Genomic DNA, 21,288 nt, shown 5'->3' with positions numbered 1-21,288 from the left:
AATTTATTTTACAGTTATGTCAAGTCATAACTGATTGCGTACTTTAATGATTAGAGTTATTTCCTTATAATTATATGATTTTCTAACATCATAAAAAACCTTCTTGCGCTTTGCTTCATATCATGGATTGACCACATTAATTCCATGATGGTCGGTACTCCATGTCCATGCATGATGCATGGGTTACGTCTCCCTCCTTTCATCTCCATGGTAGCCTACAGGCTACAATCTTACCAAAGGGTCAAAATCTACTATTACTATTGTTTTCTTTTATATAATTATTATTTATTTATTTCTATCATAAGAGGGATGAAAGAAAGGTGGTAGCTCAGTCGAATACCACCCTGAATTTAAAGACATTGTCCAGGGTTCGAATCCTCATCCCAACAATATGTTGAGCATTGACGAATTATCTTTGCTAATAAAAAAAAATAAAGGGATGCATAGCTTGTATTTTTGTAACACACAATTATATACTACTAAGGTAGCTACTAGCAATATATAAGAACAAAAATAAACTTCCTAACTCGTTCTGTATCACTTTTAGTTTTCAATTTTTAATTTTATGATGGTATAAGTCATTGATATAAGTGCTATGGTGAACTAAGATGAAAAATGTTATATGTAGCCCTTAGGACTAATTATAATAAGTTTAAAATGGAAATATATAATTTAAGCAATAATAAGCATTAGTTATATATATCGATTGGCGTGTGATTGTACCATTAAATCTTCAAATAATACTATATGAAAAAATGTATCTAATGCTTATAGTTAGCCTTAAAGGCTACATATAACATTTTCCAACTAAGATTTAGTCAGATAAAAATGTTTGTTTCAAGACTCGAACCCATGACCTCTCATTTGATATGCTAATTGGGGTTGTTCAATGTCGGATATCGGATCGGGGGAACACCGGGTTTTCGGACCGGCCATTGACATTTTTGAAAAACCTGATCAGTATCCGATCCAGAAACCCTATTTTTTTCGAATTTCGGATCCGAAATCTTAACATCGAATCGGATCGGCGGATTTTTGGATCGGATAATTCGGATCATATATTTTTGAACAACCCTAATGCTAATACATAACCAATTACACTATAATACTCATATTGATCTTTGTGAGGGAAAAATCATTTAAAGACAAGATACTATTTATATTTTTGAAAACTTCAAATGCACGTTATTGGTAAATAATCCGGGACGTATCGCTCCGGACAAGAACTAGTTGCATATCGAAACATCATATATATCTCAGACATTTTATAATGGAATTCGCATCATTGTTAATCAGAATTATGATGTACTCCCTCCGTTTCATTTTAATCTACACACTTTGACATTTTACACTATTCACAAATTTCACTTTGACCATCATTTGTGATTTATACGCAGATGAAAATATAGTCATGTGTGATATTGTTAGATTCATTATAACATATATTTTATTAATATGTACTTTTTATAATTTTTACAAATACAAAACTAAAGATATATGTCCTCAAAGTTTTGCATTGGCATACGTAAAAAGTGTAAGTGTGTAGATTGAAATGAAACGGAGGGATTACTACTCCTTAAAGAAAAAGAATTACGAGGTAGCATACATACATTGGATCAAAAAAGATAAAAATACTTCTGTTGCATACTTATATTATACTAAGAACCACAACCTTTGACCCAATTATTTTACTATAGTAGTAAAGAGATTAATTAAGAAGTTAATCATGCGACTTAGTTCTTCCTAACTCTTAAAGAAACACTAGAAAATCTTTGAATAGTAGTCACCTTCTAATTAATTAGAAAAACAACAACTTAGGATTAGACCACACTTTATGCATCTTCCCTCCAAAATCACCCTTACAACCCTTTTAACCACAATTTTCGCGTCAACTCTTTCCTTATTCCCTCTATAAACCCCTTGCTCATCTCATATCCTCCCTACCTCACTTCTAACCCTTAAAAAATCATAAGCTATCAAAACAAACATAGCATAAGACTTACCACTCTCTAATTCTCCCCTATTGTTGACATTTTTTGAGAAAAAAATGTCGACGATGATTAAAACAATCATCAAGGCTTTAGCCTTGGTGGTAATTACAATGGCAATAACTATTGCATTAAGTTCCATCAATGTAAGCTTTCAGCAACGCGAGTTTAATACTCGCGTTGCTGAAAACATTGATGAAGAAGAAGGGAGCAACAACAACACGCCGTTGTTGCTCCCTTCTAAGAGGGTAAGCCGGTTTCTAGTTGAGGACGACGATAAGTATCATCATTATCAACATGGAAGAAGTTTGAAGCCTGCGGATCATTGTCACAAGGATAACGAGGTTTGTGACATAAATTATGGGAAGAATTTTACATGTTGTGGAAATAAGTGTTTTGATCTTACTATTGACAAAAAACATTGTGGATCTTGCCATAACAAGTGTAAGTTTACGTATGACTGTTGCAATGGAAAGTGTGTAGACAAATTCTATGACAAAAGACATTGTGGGAGATGCAACAGCAAGTGCTTAATCGGGCAATATTGTGTTTATGGGATGTGTGATTATGCTTAATTCATTAATCCCATTTTGATCATAATTATTTATGAGGTTTGTGATTTATTTATCAAGCAATAAAGAACCACATATTTGTGGTGGATCATTTTCATTTCAGTCATACAATTATACAAAGTTCTAATCATATATCATTTAGCTTGTTTGATTCAAAAGCAATAATGTAAGTGCTATGCATACCAAATTTAATATTTGTCTAAGTTGTAATATTGTTGTGTCAAAGAACATATGCATTGACAATATTTTGTGCTTATATATACTAATATTGTTTTCTGTTTTCAGGGAGATTAGTCACATTTCTTTTTTAACATTCTTGTGGAATTAATTTGATGGAGAAATGCTAAGTGAAATAAGTTCTCCCTTCAACTTTTTTTTGTTCTTCTCATTTAGAACTTTTTTGAGAGACAAAAAAAGTCTAAGTAGGAAAAAAATGTTAAAACAGAAGGAAGTATATAGTGATTAAGTAATTTGAATTTATGTTTTGCTTTTCAATAAAATGGTTTAAAGTTTTGTTGAAGTTAATAATTGATGTTTGTTCATGTTTTGTTGTTCATCAGTTTATGCAGTTTAGTACGATATACTTCTTCCTTTTCGTTTTAAATGCAACAAATAAATATTTTGTATCTCACAAAACATATTCTTTTGTTACATATAAAACAAAACGGATGAAGTATGTAAGATTGTTCATTAATTTATTGAAGTCCATAATCTAATTATTAAGATAGTTCAGGTTCACAATCTTCTAAAAGGCAGTGAATAATAGTCAAATCGTCAATTAGTTAAATAAAAAGCAAGAAAAGTTACAAATATAGGTCAATTAAAGCGCAGCTATCTAAAGAAAATTGATGGTTAAACGATTAGAAAAAAATATATACTCAAAATTTATAGAAAAAAAGGTAAAAAGTTAAGTGATATGAAAAAAGAACTTTCAGTTAGATCATTTGACTTATAAGTTATAACCTTGTGATTTTGTAATGGTTGCAACAACTTGCAATCTTGAGCTTCATGCATGTAATGTGATAATTGATATTAACTTATATAGTTATTCTTTTTTTCTTCTAATTTTTAAGTATCAACATAGTATTTATTGAGAAGAACTAAAAAAAAGCTCCCCCGGCGAAAATAATATTTGCGTTGCTAGTATAATTATACTCGATATCAATATATAGCTAATCTTGATAGAAATAGTATTTTTTGTGAAATTACAATTACGGAGGACAGAAATAATTACGAAGACATTACTATCGACACTAGTGGAAAAAGTTCAAAGGTAAATCCTCGTATTTTTGTCCCTACAAAACAATTCGAATCAGTATTTAGCAATGAAATTGAATCAAAACATTGATTTCCAAATTCTGAGCGAGTAAGCAATAGATAGATCTCCTTCTGTTGTGTGTTGATGCAAATTGCAAAAGGCATAATTACATTGTTATGCAAGAAAAGGCTTCTTAATTAGTGTGAACAAAGTTATACATTAAGAATTTTTTTCACATTGTTGCTTAATTCATCACTTATTTAATGTATAAATTATATGTTGTTAGTCAATGATGTGATACTTAAGTTTGTTAAGATACATGGGTTTACAGCCTAACACATTTACGCATGCAAATTCGAAGAGAAAATGCCAAAAATGAACACCAAAAATAAGAAAACAATACCTTGAATTCCACACAATTTGTTTGCTTAAAATTAAAAAAGAGAGAATCCATCCCCATTAAGTTCGCCTTAAAGCACATGAGCACTCGACCCAACAAATTTAGTTTGCACAAATAATGGGCTTTTTCACATGCTTTTTATATAGGTCGTCTATTAGTGAGTCAAAATAAGGAAACTGAAGAAATTATTTTTCAAAGTGGCATAGATGATCTTTGGCTCTTTGCTATTTGGATATTAGAAATAGGAGTTTGTCTTATAAGAAACCGTCTATTTTTAAATTAAAACTAGTTATTAGGCCCGGATTATGCCTCGGGTAAGAAAAAATTTCATTTATTAATATAATACTTTATGATAATACACTAAATACAACTTAGTCGAGTGGTTAAGACTTTAGTATATGTACTTGAATTCTCGAGATCAAACCCTATGTCACACAATTTCTAAATTTTTTATTGTACATGAATTACATGAACTAAAGCTCCCTAGGGAGAGCGCCACGTGGAATAGTTTCTTGTTTATGCACGCCTTTTAATATATTTGTATAGATTATGCAATGATAAGCTCAATATTAAAAAGAGGATTAGCCCAATAGTATTCTTTTGGTGACTAATTTGATCCATCTAGTGACTACGAATACTTTTATATTAGACCGTCTCTTTTAATAATTTTGCAGAAATAGATTAACATTATAAGTCCTTCTGTCCTACTCCCTAATTCTTCATCCTCTAGAATTTGACCTCTTCATTTTGAAGTGTCCCCAAATACTTTACCTTTTTTTTGTGTTCTTTGATCTACTGATTACTTCAATACTCCCTCCACTTTTTTTATCTACTCACCTCACTTTGCGAGAAAACTAAAGAAGATCGAAGTCCAAAAATATGAGAGAAAAACTGAAAAGGTAAAGAGAGAAATTGAAAAGTGGCTTAAAATATTAAAAAGGTGATGATATGGGTGAAAAAAGAGACGGACAATAGATGTAACATGTTACCAAAAAGAATTTGTCTTATCAGAGACCGACTACTTTTAAATTAAAATTAGACAATGATAAGCCCAATATAAAAAAGAGAGTTAGCCCAATAGTGGCTAGGTTAATTTTTTTCGGTGATTAGTTTAATTCATTTAGTGACTAGGTCTATTTTTAATTAAAATGAGACCGTCTCTTTTAATAATTTTTATACCAAAAATAGAAAAGGCAACGGTATGTAGATTATAAAAAAATCAACAAAAAAAAAATTATGTAAATTAAATAAAAACGGAGGAAGCATATATTCATATATCCGTATATATTCTATTTAGGTTCCTAGAGTATCACTTTCTCTCTAGTCAAGAGGTCTCGACCAAGACTTCATGATTATCAATTATTCACCCTATCGTAATGATGTTATTTTATATGTAGATGTCATCTGGCTTAATTGATAAAGTTTTATGAATGTGGTAACGAAGATTTGAAAGTGAGCCCCGTCTACGTCATTGCACTTGGTCGTACCCTAACAGCAAAAAGTTGGTTATTTTACTTACCCATCCAAGAAGCTAATTACTAAAGCATCGCATATTTTCTTGGTCCCGATGATCCGAAACATAAGTTTTAATAGGAACTTTCACACATCATAAGGATGTTGATGAGTTCAATTGAGATTGCATTGTCATTAAGCTCACAGTTTGAAATGCCTCCGAAATGCAGTTACTCTTACAAAGTTCATGATAGATGTAGCAGGACAAATAAGTTTTAATTAAAACAAATATTGTTAATTTGTTATGCAAAATAAGTTAAGCTCGGAAAAATTGGATTCAACAAATATATGTTTAACAAAATTAAAAGTTTAACATAAACAAATTGAGTTTCAACGGATATAAGTACAAGAAGTAAGCTCAACAACTATAAGTTTCAACAAAAATATGTTTAAATTGAGGTCAACAAAAATAAGTTGAGTTCTGAATAAAAGAACTTAATTAGTTATATTCAGCAAAAATAAGTATAACATTTAAGTTCAACAACATTAAGCCAAGTTTTTTAAAAAAGTTTAGTTTTGTAAAAAATAATGTAGGTTCATTAAAGATAAATTTTATTCAACAAAGATAAGTTGAGATGAATTATGCTTTGGTCTTTGTGTCTTAATTCCTCAACAAGGCTTTTATTGACTTGACAAATTAAAGCATCAATTATGCCCTAAACTAAGTGATTAATTGTGAATATGCTTATTTATACCCTAATTTCACAAGCAACGTGACTAATGTATCATATTAATGTACTATACATACGACAATACTTGACTAGAGATGGCAATATCCAGTGGATCACCCGACCATCCGCTCCATCCGGTTTATTAAGTGGGTGAAAAACCCGGTTTAAGCGGATGATAGCCGGATGATGGATAATCAAGTGATGGATGCGGGTCAGGTTCGGGTGATATTTTTTCATCTATCACCCGACCCATCATCCGTTTACCACCCGATCCGTCACCCGTTTAAAGTAAAAAATATATAATTTTTTTAATTTTTGGCTTTTTCATTTTTACAGCTTTATTAATCTATAGCCCAAAAGTTACAAGATGATAATATAAGTATATAAATGTTAATAATGTGGATTAGGGTTAGTTTGGAGACGATTTTACATAGTAAGTAGAATCATATAAATGGATTAGTGGTTCTTGTTAGTAATTTTTCTTTCTTCTCCTAATACTATTTGATTTCACCCGTTAATCACCCGATACATCCATTTAACCCGGTTACAAATGGATGGATGGATTCGGGTGGAGATGGTTGCGGGTGATGGATGGATCGGGTGGAATGGGTGGATGCGGGTGACGCTCCACCCGCCCCGAACCCGATCCATTTACATCTCTATACTTGACCCTCATCTTTTCACCATTTAAATTTCCACTTTTTTTCAAACTAAACAGAGGAAAATGGAAATTCACTTTTTAATAAAATGTCATTTTCCTAAATACTTATCAAACGCTCACTTAAAGTTATTGTGAAAATGATCCATTCAAGTTTTTTTACTCCTAAAGATGAATCTTTTGAACAACAAAAAGTAAATTATTTGTTCTTTTTCTCATAAAGTGTTAATAATAAGTCGAGTTGGTTGACAACTCACCTCAAATCTCCAAGACCTATGAAATCTCAGGTTCAATTCTCATGAGGAGCGGGGAAAGGAGGGGTGGGGTTTAATAGATTCAACATTGGTTTAATAACCCTTGAAGAGGATAGGGCCCTAGGGATCCTTATACTTCCTCCGTTTCAAAATACTCGCTACACTTTCCATTATGGGAAGTTTCACATTACTTGCTACACTTCCTTTTTAGGCAATAAACTCCCTCTATCTCTCTCCTCCCACATGGGTCCCTTTTCTTTTTACTCTCTACCTCTCTCTTCTCCAAAAATTGCCTAGGAGTCCGTGAATTGAGAAGTGTAGCAAGTAAAATGAAACGGATGAAGTACTTGTTTATACTAAGAACCTATGAAGTTGGCAAGAGTTGATACGTCAACAGTCAACTCCATGATTCAAAGTTTAAGGCCTAAAACAAGCCTTTGCTGATACAGAGAATCCCATTACTACACTCACCAGACCAAATGTGGTTTTAATTGTGTGTCTGTGTCTCATGTTCTCAGCTCCACGAACCCTAAGGACAAAGGTGATCCTCTCTCGGACCTTAGATTTCGATTTACGTAGTGATAAAATCATTTTCGATAAACTGCTCCCAGTGCGGGAATTAGTAGTAGTGATATACAGATACTTTCTTGCCTACAGGTGGGATAATCCATCAGATGTACAGACATGAGAAGCAGGTACTTTTCTAATTTCCTCCACTTAAATGCAGGAGATGAATAGGCCTTACAAGGATTGTATCATCAACACGATGATGTAACGCCTCAGACGTCAGACATAACTAGACTCCACAAGCCTGTAAATCATCATGGATGCAGCAGAATTCTGAGCCTCTTTTACTCTTGACTTCACATCTCCCAACATTAACAGCTTCTCATCTGCTGTTTGAATCTCAACAGAGCATACAAATTTCTTTTCACAATCCAGCTCTACTTTGTTGTCTATCCTGCAGTTCATGTTAATGAACAGCCAAGCATATAAGCAAGTCTCTTACAAAGGCAAAACAACTGAATGTGCCAAGAAGATAGAAGCATGCAGTTCGAACAAGGTCAAATATTTCATTTAGTTATCTCATCATTCATAACAGAGAGATAGTGATACCTGTATGTCGGCTTAGACCATTTCTTTTTGACACATAGTGTACCTAACTTCTGCTTAGCACATTCAATTTCACACTTGTCGTTAACTTCAAAATCAACATCCATATCATTAACAGATTTGTTGAGCTTCTCCAGTGCTGCTTTAGCTGCTTTAAGCTTCGCAGTTTCGTTCTGATCAGAAGTTCCAGTTGCAATGAGTTTTCCATCCACATAGATGCTACAAATGTTTCTATCGAGTTTCCTGCAGTCCCTAATTTCAACTTGTTTTCCTTGCATCTTGCAAAACTCATATAGCATTGTCACTAGCTGCATTGGCAATGTCTCAAGGGTAACAATTGGCTCCAAAAAAACCCCTAATTACCTAAAATTCACCGGCACATCCAAACATGAAAGCATAGTTATCAACCATTAAATACGAAATTAACGGGAGAACAAAAGTTAGTGTACTAACCTGCCAAAGCAACTTCAAATCAAAATCACAATCAATATAAGCTGCTGCTATTACAGACTCTACTATGTCAGCAAGAACCTTTGGAGCTTTTACTGCACCTCCGCAAACAGAAGTTTGATCTTCTGATTCTACAACAAGGGTAAACTCTCGAACCTTTAAATTCATGAAGCAGAAACAATCAGACGGGACATTTAGTTGTGCTCTCATATAATATGTGACAGTTCATATGTTTGAGGTAATGTTTATAAACTTTAAGTGGGATATTTTTCATATGTAATACTTAGAAAGGTGCTCAAGAACTTGCCTACAGCACATCATGTTTTCAATTATGCCCATAATCAGTCTCATGTAAAACACTCCCATTATATATATTTATTTCCGAAATATATAATATGATCAGATAATAAAGATAATACCGGGTACAACTAAAGGAGCACAATGCCACATGAAACATACCCTTTTCCTCTATTACGTCAGAAATGAGAAAGATTCAGCGTCTTACAAATATATGCCGAATTCAGTATCGAAAAGATTTACTTGGTACCCTTTCTTCCATCTTGGTATCCCATTGATTGTTTTAAAAAAATTTATATGTATGCTTTCATTTTTATCTAACTCTTACAAAGAGTTCTTAGATTAGCGAAGCTAAGTGATTTTCACATGCACTTCTTTCTTAGAGATGGCAATCTAGTCAGAGTTCAATCCTAATCTAACCCAATATGAGGCAAGAAATCGATTTCAATCTAGAATAAAACCAAATTCCTTTTCTCAGCTTAAGGTCAGTCGAATCTGATTCTGGGGCAGCTTCCAATTCATTTGCTTACAAGCTGGCCTTCTAATATTTTTAGTGGACGTAAAATTTCTAAACCTGCCTCCCCACAGGCTACAGGACCTCTCTCTCTGAGAGTGTCATTTCTATATGTATTCATGGCAGCAACCTCTCTCTTACACACCCTACTTTCTCTTCGCGAGCAGCAGCAGCTGCAGCCACAACAATACCTGATGCCTATACCAGCCCAACATGTCTGTTGGACCTAGAACCCCAAGAGCACAAGGCGTCACCTCAAATTTGTCTGCACCTGAGATTACACATAAGCTAGATACTTCAAAAATACCCTAATGGTGACTAGTCTTCATATTTGAACAATTCATCGTACCTGTCTTCTGTGTTATAGTGTTTGTTTTCACTGTTCATGTGCTCTTACAGTCTTACTTCATTTATGAGCATTTGTGTACATATATAGAACAGCTACGCCATTACTTGTAAATGGCTTATCTCCAACTTTAGTCAGTGGCTAATTAAGACGTAATCAGAAATAGAGTGTCTTGGGATCAGATTTGGATTGGGCAGAGTGGGTTGGAGTTGGAGTTGGAGTTGTAGGCAGCTAGGTTGCACAAAGACGGATAAAGATTCGGGTACAGGAACGAAAAACGGCGAGATTCCAAAATTTTAGGAATGGGTATGTGTACCCATACAAATACGTATCGTATCGGGCACGGGTATGGGTACGAGTACGGCATTCGGCTGGTTACCAATCTTACTTGCTAGTTGCCACATATATGTAAGATTTAATAATTCTCTTTGGCTATATTACAAATTTCACTTGACCATCCATTAACTTCACCTAGCTCAAATCCATAAGCCTAACGTCACTCGGTCACGCACAAAGAGTGAAGATTTCTAGCTGATGAGCATTGAAGATGGAATGATACCTAAAAACTACTTCAGGGAGGCAATGCCTCTCCATCCAATTTCAATTCCTCAAACTTCAAGCTGCCAACAATGTAATAGTAGTTAAAATTACCATTTACCATTTCTTCTATACTATGTTGCTCGGACTCTTCATTTCATCTCAAGTACCCGTGTCGGATCCTCGACACTCGGACATGGATGGGACACTTGGACACTTTGTTTTAGGCTAAAAAATAGAAAAAAATCCAAAAAAGGTACCTGAGTCTGAGCAACATAGTTCTATACACTTCCAATTTCGTATGCTACATACTACATAGTAGTACCACCATTTTAATCTAATAAACCCCACTGGCCACTACTCTTTGCTCGTTGCAACATACTTAACAAAACCAAAAATCTAATTGATTTTCAATTTCGAAAAAAGAAATACCTAATTTAGCACTTCTAACTTCTACATACTTTCACTGCTTTTTTAGTTGCTACACTCCTTTTCACGCCATCCGATACATTACTTTAATTAATGATCTATTTAGAGCATGAGCAATGGGGTTGGTTTTGGTTGGTCTAGCAAAAAGTAAAACTAGCTTTACTTAGCTTTACCATTGGAGCAATTGGCCCTTGGAGTTGGTTGGTCTGGAATTCTAGACCAACCATGCCTTGGATGGTGTGCATAACAACAAATGGGGTGTTGCCATATATATCAATATTGCTTTATTGTTGCTGTTCTTTTTTTACAAGATTGTTTTTTTTGTTTTAAAGTAAATAAAATCAGCTTATAATTTTTTTAAAAAAATTACATTACAACTATAAAAAAAAATTATTTATAAATTGAGCCTAAATTTGATATATTTTATCATATTTTTTCACAACCTACTTTTCTTTCTAATAACTTTCTGCTACCTAAAATTTTTCAAAATGTATATAAATTAATTAATATATCACTAATTAAAACATGAATAAAAATTATCTACTCTATATAAGAATAAGAATATTTTCAATAGGAAAGAGAGTATATGATGGAGTATACCAAAAGTAGGAGAGAGAATTAGAAAAGCCAAGTAGAACTAGTCTAGCCATTGTGAGAAAAAAAAGATGAGTTGGTAGGAAGTTAGTGGGATGTGAGGTGTAAGAAGGAGGAAAGGAGAGAGAATGGGAAAACTACAAAGACCAACAAAAACCCACCCACCCATTGTAGATGCTCTTAAGCACGCATAGCCAAAAGAATTAAAAAAAATCGATATTAAGTAAAGATGAATCAAATAATATTTCATCCCATTTGATTATATTATTTCTTATATACTTCCTCCGTTTCAAAATAGTTGCACCTTGGCATTTGATCACCATTCATGAATCAACTTTAACAAACTTGTTCTCACCATTATATAAGGAAAAATATAATCAAGTGGTATCTTGTTAAATTCGTCTTAATACGAGAATATAGAGATATTAACGTTCAAAAAAGCGTCTTGACAAACGTAAAAAAAGCAAACAGTAGAACTATCTTAAAACAGAGGAAGTATAAGAAATAACAAATCGAACAATATTATATGACAAAATGCTTCTGATTTCTCATACCACCATTGCAACCCATGTCACTACAACCCTCTCATCCCCTTAAAAATAATACCAAATTTAGCAATGTCTACAAAGTTACCCAATAATTAAACTTTTTAACCAAACAAAATGCTTTTTTTTTTACAATTCAACTAAAAAAAAGTTTTTCTTGTTATATGATTTATACTACCTCTGTTCTTTAATTCTTTATTAATTTACCCAAATTCCTTTTTGAGATGTCTTTTATTAATTTACTCATTTCTTTTGTTTCTACTTTTAGAATAGGAACACAAACTTTCCATCACACGTACATTCAATTTTAATATATCTCACACCATTATTTCTCCTAAAACCTTTACAAAAAAGAAACGGGTAAACTAATAAAAACCTCACTCACATTCAATTTTAATATATCTCACAAACTTAGTTTCTCCAAAAACAAAAACTTTATAGAAAAGAAATGAGTAAACTAATAAACACCTCACATACATTCAATTATAATATATCTCACATTATTTCTCCTAAAACTTTATTGAGGAGAAACGGATAAACTAATAAAGCTCGGAAAGAGTAATACCTTAGCAGAAAGAGCAGAATGATTACGAGGAAAACGAAAGTAACTAAAAAGGCGGTGACGAACAGCGACTCGTGCGAGTTTGTTAGTACTTAGTACTTGTGTTAGCAGACCGAAGAAGATGAAGAATGCCTTCATCAACTGTTGGATACGACAAATACGCGAAGTTAGCGAAGGCTAAACCTAAAACGGCGTCGCCTACGAATTCTAGTCGTTGATACGACGTCGATTCGCCGCATGATGGGTGAGTTAGCGCTTCTTCTAGAAGCTTCTTGTTCCGAAAGTTGTAGTTTAGTGTTTGTTCCACTGCTAAAACGCAGCGTTCCATGTCTTCGGTTGGATTATGGTCGCCGGAGTTGATGGACGCCATTAGAGATAAGTTTGGAACGGAGTTTAACGGAGCATGATTGAATTACTGAATTACTCGTGAATGATTAGTCAGGGATGTGCTATAATATTAAAGGACTAACCTATCTTTGGGCTCATTTATGACAAATGAGTGAATGACCCTCTTTTTTGGGAAGGGGTCATCTATGACAATTAATGACCCCGCTTTGGGGGTTATCTGTGATAAATGATCATATTTTCATAATCGTAACTCGAAAAATATAAAATATGACCTACCAATTTTAAATAATATGATAAATTTAAAATTTAAACAAATAAGTATTCTCCGAACTGTTGTTATTATTATTTATTAAAGCGATCTCCATAGTTGAAGCCCAATTATAATAAAGAAAATGTGTGAGCGATGAGAGAGTAATTACGTGGTAAAGGGTGCTATGGGGTGAGTAATAGTTGTGAAATTATATTATTAAAAAAATTTAAAATTAATCATGGTTAAGTTATGCATAATTTTAGATGTTGTATTTAACCTTTTTTTGTTGTATATAGCACCTATGAATGACTAATGAGACACTGATTTATTTGATGGAAATTGTGTTTGTGAGAAGGGAAAACCATCTTTTAATTTAACAACTACTATTTGGGCTCGGGCATTGTTCCGAGTTGGTACCGAACTTAATATCCATTTTTTTCCATTCTCATTAAAATATATTAAGGAAAACTCAACATTTAAAATGTACAAATATAATAATGTGGACACTTAAATCATGATTAAAAATTGATTGAGATGGTAATTGTGTCCTTTATGATAGCAAGAGGTCACATATTTAAATCTTGTTGCAAGCCAATTTTACTTTTGTTAATTGACATGATTTATGTACACATTGCACAATTCTAGTGGAGTAACAGAGGTGTCACATGGCGTGTACATTGTCACGCATGTCTTTTGATATTTTTGTATAGATAGAGTTATGAAACGCAACCCTAATATTACGCCATGTTCTTTTGGACTTATTTTCAGTTCATTTCGTTTTGGTTCAGTCCGGTCTTGTTTAACATTTTTGTTTTCAATATTGTTATAAATATTGTTATTAATATTTGTTGTTGTTGTTGTTGTTGTTGTTGTTGTTGTTGTTGTTGTTGTTACAACCATTTTGTAACAAAATAAAGAGTGGAGTAACAAAGGTGTAACAGAAAAATTAAATATCGGTTCAATTTCCCTCAATTTAGTTCAGTTCATTTCGATTCAACCCAGTTTAATCCAAAAGAACGCAAGCAAAATGTAGTGTTGCGAACCTTCATTTCATATTCTCTATAAAAGAACCTTCTCTCCATAAAAAAAAATGCTCTCCTCCACCTTCCATATTTAAATAAACTTGAATTGCAAGAGAGTAATTGAATAAAATTGAATTTGATGTTTAATAGACGAAATTTTTTGACCCATAAAGATCCAAGGTAAGTTACTCGATTTATATTTCTGAAAATATGACAATTCATGCAATATTAATAAAATCGTTGGCACCATTTCGTGCAATACACAAGAAACTGTATATGCTATTTCATGTAAATTACACGAAATAGTCGAAAATCTATAACGCAATTCGCGGAATATAAGACACGAAATTGTGAGAATTTCCCCACTCAAAAATGGATCGAAATATAGAAAAAAAAAAACTAAGAATTTATTATTTAACAACAATTTTCATAAAGATTGAAAAGAATATGGGAGGGTATTGAGTAAAAAGATTCACTTCGAATATGAACATGCATCGAAAACGGAAGACGAAGAGGGAAAAAGGGGGTTGAAGAAATAAGAGTATTTTGGATATTTAGGGGGTTGTATTTAGTTAGCAACCATGTGAAAATACTCCATCGGTCGATTGTTGTTAGAATCGCGATCCGATCCTACGATTCGGTTTTAGCAAAACGATCCAGATCGTAAGCAGAATCGCAAGGCTGGTAGAATCGCAGCACGATCGGTAAAATTAGAGTAGGATCGGACGATCCTGGTTTTCACTTAGATTGTTGCAGGATCGATCAGGATCGGAGTAGGATCGGTCATAATGGGAAGATTTTACTTCTTTACTTATTAAAATGATCCCTGAAGCAACTAACTTTTCCGTTAAGGTCAATAAATGATAACCCAACTTCATACATGCAAATATTTATCTTCCCTAATCTTTTATGACTCTTGCGAAGCCATATTAACTTTGAAATATCAATATTATGTGAGAAAATCTAGGTATTTAACATCCATGTTTTTTTTGAAAGATGTGTATTTTTTCATTTGGAAGTATTTTTGTTACTCCTTTTTTGCAATTTGGTAGGATCTTACGATCCTATGATTCGATTCTACCGGTTCGATCCCGCCCCCCTTACCGATCCAAAGTGAGATCCCGATCCTAACAACATTGCTTCGGTCTATATTTACTTAATAGTAGTACATTATCTATTTTGTGAAAACAAACTATCAACTTTTATTTATGAGTAAAATATAGTCATATATGATATTGTTAGATTTATGTCGATATATAGATTCATAATATCGAAATTTTATATTTTATACTTGAATGGAATAAAAGCTATTCACGGTTTTACAATGTTGATTGGAAAAACAATGCTTAGAGTAAGGAGTAGTTTGATTGCAAAAGATATTGGAAATATGGAATACAAGGTTCAGCTTATTGACAACATTTCCTAATATAGAAATCAATAAATTCAATTTAAATAAGGGTTTGATGTGGGTGCATTCATCATACACTCATGGTACACCCAAGATTATTTATTGCTCATTTAGAACCTTCAAATGAGCCAAAAAAATGGCCTTGTTACCAAGGTTATTTATTGCTCATTTGGAACCCCTAAATGAGCATAGAAATAGCTTAATATGAGTAAAAAAAAATGACATGTTACACCCGGATATATAATAAAAAATCACGTTTGCTGCTGCAAGAGAGGCCTATTACTCTGTAACAGTTAGGAAAAGGAAAAGTGGCTGTACCTGTGTCTCATGCCTGTAACTCACGATTACAGAAGTTTTTCCACAACTGTAAACCAAGGTCGGCTCCTTGGCGGGATTTTCCATCAGAGTTACAGTCTGCACTCTGCAGACATGAAAAACAGGTACTTTCCTACAATTCCTCCACTTAAATGCAGCAGATGAATAGGCCATACAGGCATTACATCATCACACACGATGATGGAACGCCTCAAACATAACTCGACTCCACAAGGCTATGGATCATCATGGAAGCAGCAGAACTCTCAGCCTCCCTGACTCTCGACTTCTCATCTCCCAACATGAACAGCTTCACATCAGCTGTTTCGATCTCAACAGAGCTTATGAATTTCTTCTCATGAGCCAGCCCCACTTCTTTCTCAACCCTGCAAGTCGACACTTCTATTAAGGAACGGAAAAGGAAAAAGGCCATTATTGAAAATCACTTGGATAATTTGGCATATTATGTTTCCAAAATCTGGATTCTAAGTGCGGAAATGTAAACGTAGTCATTAAGAATGATAGATTCAAGATTAATATCGCTTTTGCTAGACCTCCTAGGATTGGAAGACTGCTCACTGCAAAGTGTGGTTTCCAAATACCTAGATTTAGTTTTGTTTATAAACATGTGAAATTGCAATAAAAAGCTTACTAACCATATGGTAGTAATCTCACAACTAATACACCACCAATTTAAGAGCATGTAGTTGCAACAAGATCAAATATTTCACTTGCTAATCATTTAAACTAATAGAAAATGATACCTGTATGTTGGCTTAGGCCATTTCTTTTTGCCACAAAGCTCGTGTAACTTCTGTTTAGCAGCTTCAATCTCATTTTTGTCATTGACTTCACAGATAATACCCATATGGTTAATAACAGATTTGTCTAGCTTCTCCAATGCCTCTTTAGCCGCATTAAGCTTGGCAATATCCTTTTGATCAGATGTCCCCGTTGCAACAAGCTTTCCATCTACATAGATGCTACAAATGTTTCTGTCAACCTTCCTCCAGTGCCTGACATCAACATGTTTTCCTTGCTTCTGACATAACTCAAAGAGCATCGTCACTGGCTGCAGTGGCAAGGTCTCAAGTGTAACAATTGGCTCCAGAAGACCCCTAATAACCTACAATTTACAGGGACAGTTCGGAAGTCAGACATGTAAGCATTGCCATCAACCGTAGAAACATATTGAGCATACTAACCTGCCAAAGAAACTTCAAATCAAAATCACAATCAACATAAACAGCTGCTATGACAGATTCCACTATATCAGCAAGAACTTTTGGGGCTTTTACTGCACCTCCATAAATAGCAGCAATTTCATCCTCTACTTCCACAGCAAGAGCAAACTCTCGAACCTTCAAGCACATCAGTAGAGAATTATAGATGGCACATGTTCTTATAATCTTAAATCAGATGAGACATTGCATTTGTACGATCATATACATTCTATTTGCAATATTCTAGAGTGCTGATACAAAAGGTGTTCGCATTGTGTTTAAATAGTAGCCACCTTCACCAGTTTATGTAATATGCAGTCAATTCTCATTCCCCGCCTATTTGATCTGCTTGAGCGAACCAAAAGGGACCAAAAGAAGAGAACAATACCAAATGTAACACAGCCTCTCCCTTATGGCCGGGGAAATCATACATACATATCTTTGAGCTCCGAGCAGTTGACAACATATGTAGTATCAATCATAGCAGAGGAAGGGTTCACAAAGACGACAGGGATGACAGGGCTTGGGATGACTCATTAGTAATACATTATAATGTACCATTGGCTTCGACACAGGAAAATTTGACAAATTTAGACAGAACTATAAGTGATCAAACAAAAATAAACCAAACTAAGGTCTATTTTCGGCATCTAAAGTACCGGAAAGAATGACATAGCAATCCTACGTGAAACTTCCCCTCCAGCATCATTAAACAAGCCTATTTTCCATTCATATTAGTAAATTTTCCAACTTTTACATCATGGAATGTATATCTTACTCGCAAGTTCATAATTCAGCCAATTTGTACATTTTCTTACTTGGGTCTACTTTCATTTAATCATCCATAGATTAGTCTATTTTTGTCAGACAACTCTTTAATTACGGATAATAATCAAAACATGTACCATCTTTCTTATCTCTTTGAATTTTTATCAAACTACTTTTGATGACAAATCCTTTTGAATTAGCAAAATTGTACTTTCTAAATAGTAACCTATGAAGTCATAACTAATAAATACAACTTGCTACACATCATCTCAGACATGTCTTCTGAACATAATGAATAAACACTTGATATTTCTATCAAACTCTACTTCAAATTACGCTCTTTAATCAAACTTCAAAAGACTTCTTACGCTTTGTTTTTCTCTTTTTAAAAAAATCAATTATATTTTATAAGTCATCCATTCTATTTAGTGTCACAGTCTGAACTTTTGCACTATTCACTAGCAGACAGGATCTTGCTAAATTAGTCTCGACTCGCAAAATTCAAATCTAATACTCCATCCGTTTATTTTTACCTTGTAAAGGTTTGAACTTTACACTATTCATCAACTCTATTTAGTTTATCTTTAAGATCTTGACTAGTTATAGTTAACAAAATATATATTTATGTAATCAGATAAGATCTTGTTAGATTCATCTCTATGTATATTTTGCAAAAAAAAAAAAATCTTTTTTTCATAATTTTTAATCATTGGCATAAAAATATGAATGGTTGAAGTTATGCATTGACAAACGTACAAGTCAAATCACAATTAAAAAGAAACATATAGATGGAGTACTATTCCCTGACAAACAAAATTACAATTTTTTTTTATTCGGTAATTAATTGGCCCAGATAGGTCAGCAAGAGTAAGAAGGGGATCTCGAGTTGAGACTAATGAGAGTCAAATACCCGACCAACAAGTTAAGAGGTCCCACATGATTCTCAATTACAATTCTCCTTTAAAGTGAACAATTTGACTTTTTACACTATCCTCTACAAACAAACATAATCTTGTTAAATTAGTCTAAGAGCACCCATAATGGCAAGCTACAAGTAGTTGTAGCTTTGTATGCCACATCATATTTCCAAACTACAACATTCCTAAGCTACAACTTCTCCCATTGGAAAACTACAACTACTTGTAGTTTTTATAGGTCCCACATGTCATAACTCCAATTATATATAGAGAAAGTGTATTGGAAAGTAATATATGAAAGAGAAAGGTGAAAGTGGGGTCCACAAAAAATTGACAAAGCTAGTAGCTTTGTGGAGCTACTTGGCTTCACAAAACAACAAGCTAAATTTGTCTCCAATGATAAAGCTAGTAGCTCTATCTTTTAGAAAATTGCAAGCAAGGACTTCCAAACAACCATTGGAAACATGCTAACAGTTTTATTATTTCATCCCCTATAAAAACACGATGTTGTTAGATTCGTCTCAATTATCGGCGATATAAAAACAGTACCTTAGCATCAAGAGCGAGAGCATTATGACGGACATAACGATAAAGGCCATGACGCACAGCAACACGAGCAAGTTTCTCAGTACTAATATTAGCAGCACGGAGGAGAGAGAGAATGCCTTGATCAACAGTAGGATAAGCCAAAAACACAAAGTTAGCAAAAGCAAGCCCTAAAACGGCGTCGCCTACAAATTCAAGTCTTTGATACGATGATGACTCAGTACACGATGAGTGAGTCAAGGCTTCTTCTAAAAGTTTCTTGTTTTTGAACCTGTATTGTAGAATTTCTTCCACTGCTAAAACGCTGCGTTTTGCGTTGGATTGAGGTTGATCATTGTCGGTGAGTTTGATCGGGGTTAACTCGGAGGAGATCGACATTAGAGGAGGTGAGTTTAACGAGTTGGAGGTGAGTTGAATCGGTTTGAGACCGAGTTGGGAGGAGAGAGAAAAAAGAGAGAGTGTGTGTGCGTGGTAAGGTTGGTGAGTTTGGGAGGAGAGAGAGAGAGAACGTGTGTTGAATTTTATTGAGTCAATGAAGTTGATTGTGGGTCCACCACTATAAGACTATAACAATTTACAATTGGTGGATTTTCTTTTGTTTTTTGACAAGTTACAAATTGTTCATTAATTTAGAAAATAGGTACAAAACTTTGATTATTAAGCGTTTTTTTATATTTTGGATAAAGATTAATTCATTAATTTGTCTGTATCTCATCTCCGAAGTCCGAATAAGATTAAGATCGATAGAATTAAGATTTTTTTTTTTTTTTTTTTGAATAGTCGATAGAATTAAGATTGAACAACTATTAAGTACTTTCATCTAAAAAATATATTTTTTTATTCCAAAATATTGTGCCTATTTTTTTTTTTTTTTGTCAATTTATTTGGATTAAATTATCCTTAATTTTTTATACAAACTTTCCAATACTTTTCTCTCAAAACATGTGACCCCATTTATTGCTTTACATCATTCCAATAAACATTTATTGCTTTTTGATTTTGTTTAAAGGAAAAAGAAAATAAATAACTAGTTTCAATACAAAAGTATCAAAAAAAACTTTTCATTAAATGTATTTTTTTGGAAATTCTACCATTGTTAGAAATAAGGTAGGAAACTAAAGATATGCTAATATCTGTGGGATATATTAGTAGTCAGGATATAATATTATCTTAGGCAAATATTATCTTATGATTAATTTCCAATAAGTGTTAGATAAGTATTAAGAATAATATATCATCGAGATTGTTTCCGGATAGGAGTCCTATGTTCGGTACCCCTATATATATTGTAGTTATTGTTCATTATTAAACCCACTATATTATGAGACGGAGGGAGTATAACATAGTAACCTTCTTTTATAAATAAATGCAATAGTTTAAGTTTTACGCTTGTCGATGCACAACTTTTTTTTTTATCATTAACATCTCTAATTATGTATTTGTAAAAGTATAAGTATATGTTATGAAAATATCCATTACAACAAATCCAACATTACCAACAACATTTTATATGATCATTTTTTTCTTATATATTAGTAAAAGAAAATAAGGTCAAAGTAAAGTATATGAATAATGTAAAATTCAAAGAGTTGTATTTAGAAAAAAGTCATTGTTTACAAAGAGGTCCATTACCCAAGTTATATCGTAGACAAGTATTTTCCGATTTAATAGATTGAAAATCTAATAATCAAAATATGTATTAACAATTCGTCAAAAGATAACAAAAACTTCAACACTCTTTGATTTTCAGGCTTACCAACAAGCAACTTTAAATTTTAACCAATCATAGCT

At 33.2% G+C, this 21,288-nt stretch overlaps 2 protein-coding genes across 2 annotated transcripts; one reads left to right on the top strand and one right to left on the bottom strand.

Annotated features, from left to right (window-relative positions):
• Positions 1 to 1,782: 1,782 nt before the first annotated feature.
• LOC104883402 (stigma-specific STIG1-like protein 3) lies at positions 1,783 to 2,848 on the top strand. Its single transcript, XM_010667925.3, has one exon. It carries the CDS (start codon positions 2,048 to 2,050, stop codon positions 2,561 to 2,563), a length of 516 nt encoding a protein of 171 aa, XP_010666227.2. The 5' UTR covers positions 1,783 to 2,047; the 3' UTR covers positions 2,564 to 2,848.
• Positions 2,849 to 7,859: 5,011 nt separating this feature from the next.
• LOC104891919 (ribonuclease 3-like protein 3) lies at positions 7,860 to 20,202 on the bottom strand. The gene is given in 10 exon segments (XM_057393751.1): positions 7,860 to 8,274; positions 8,430 to 8,790; positions 8,792 to 9,032; positions 12,704 to 12,802; positions 12,804 to 13,112; positions 16,060 to 16,149; positions 16,261 to 16,429; positions 16,808 to 17,169; positions 17,249 to 17,404; positions 19,501 to 20,202. Coding segments are annotated over 10 exon segments (2,337 nt in total). The 5' UTR covers positions 19,876 to 20,202; the 3' UTR covers positions 7,860 to 8,099.
• Positions 20,203 to 21,288: the final 1,086 nt, after the last annotated feature.

Source organism: Beta vulgaris, chromosome 4, assembly GCF_026745355.1.
Source record: "Beta vulgaris subsp. vulgaris cultivar EL10 chromosome 4, EL10.2, whole genome shotgun sequence".
NCBI lineage: Eukaryota > Viridiplantae > Streptophyta > Magnoliopsida > Caryophyllales > Amaranthaceae > Beta > Beta vulgaris.
The sequence above is the reverse complement of the archived record's forward strand: the minus strand, read 5'-3'. Positions and strand labels throughout refer to the sequence as shown.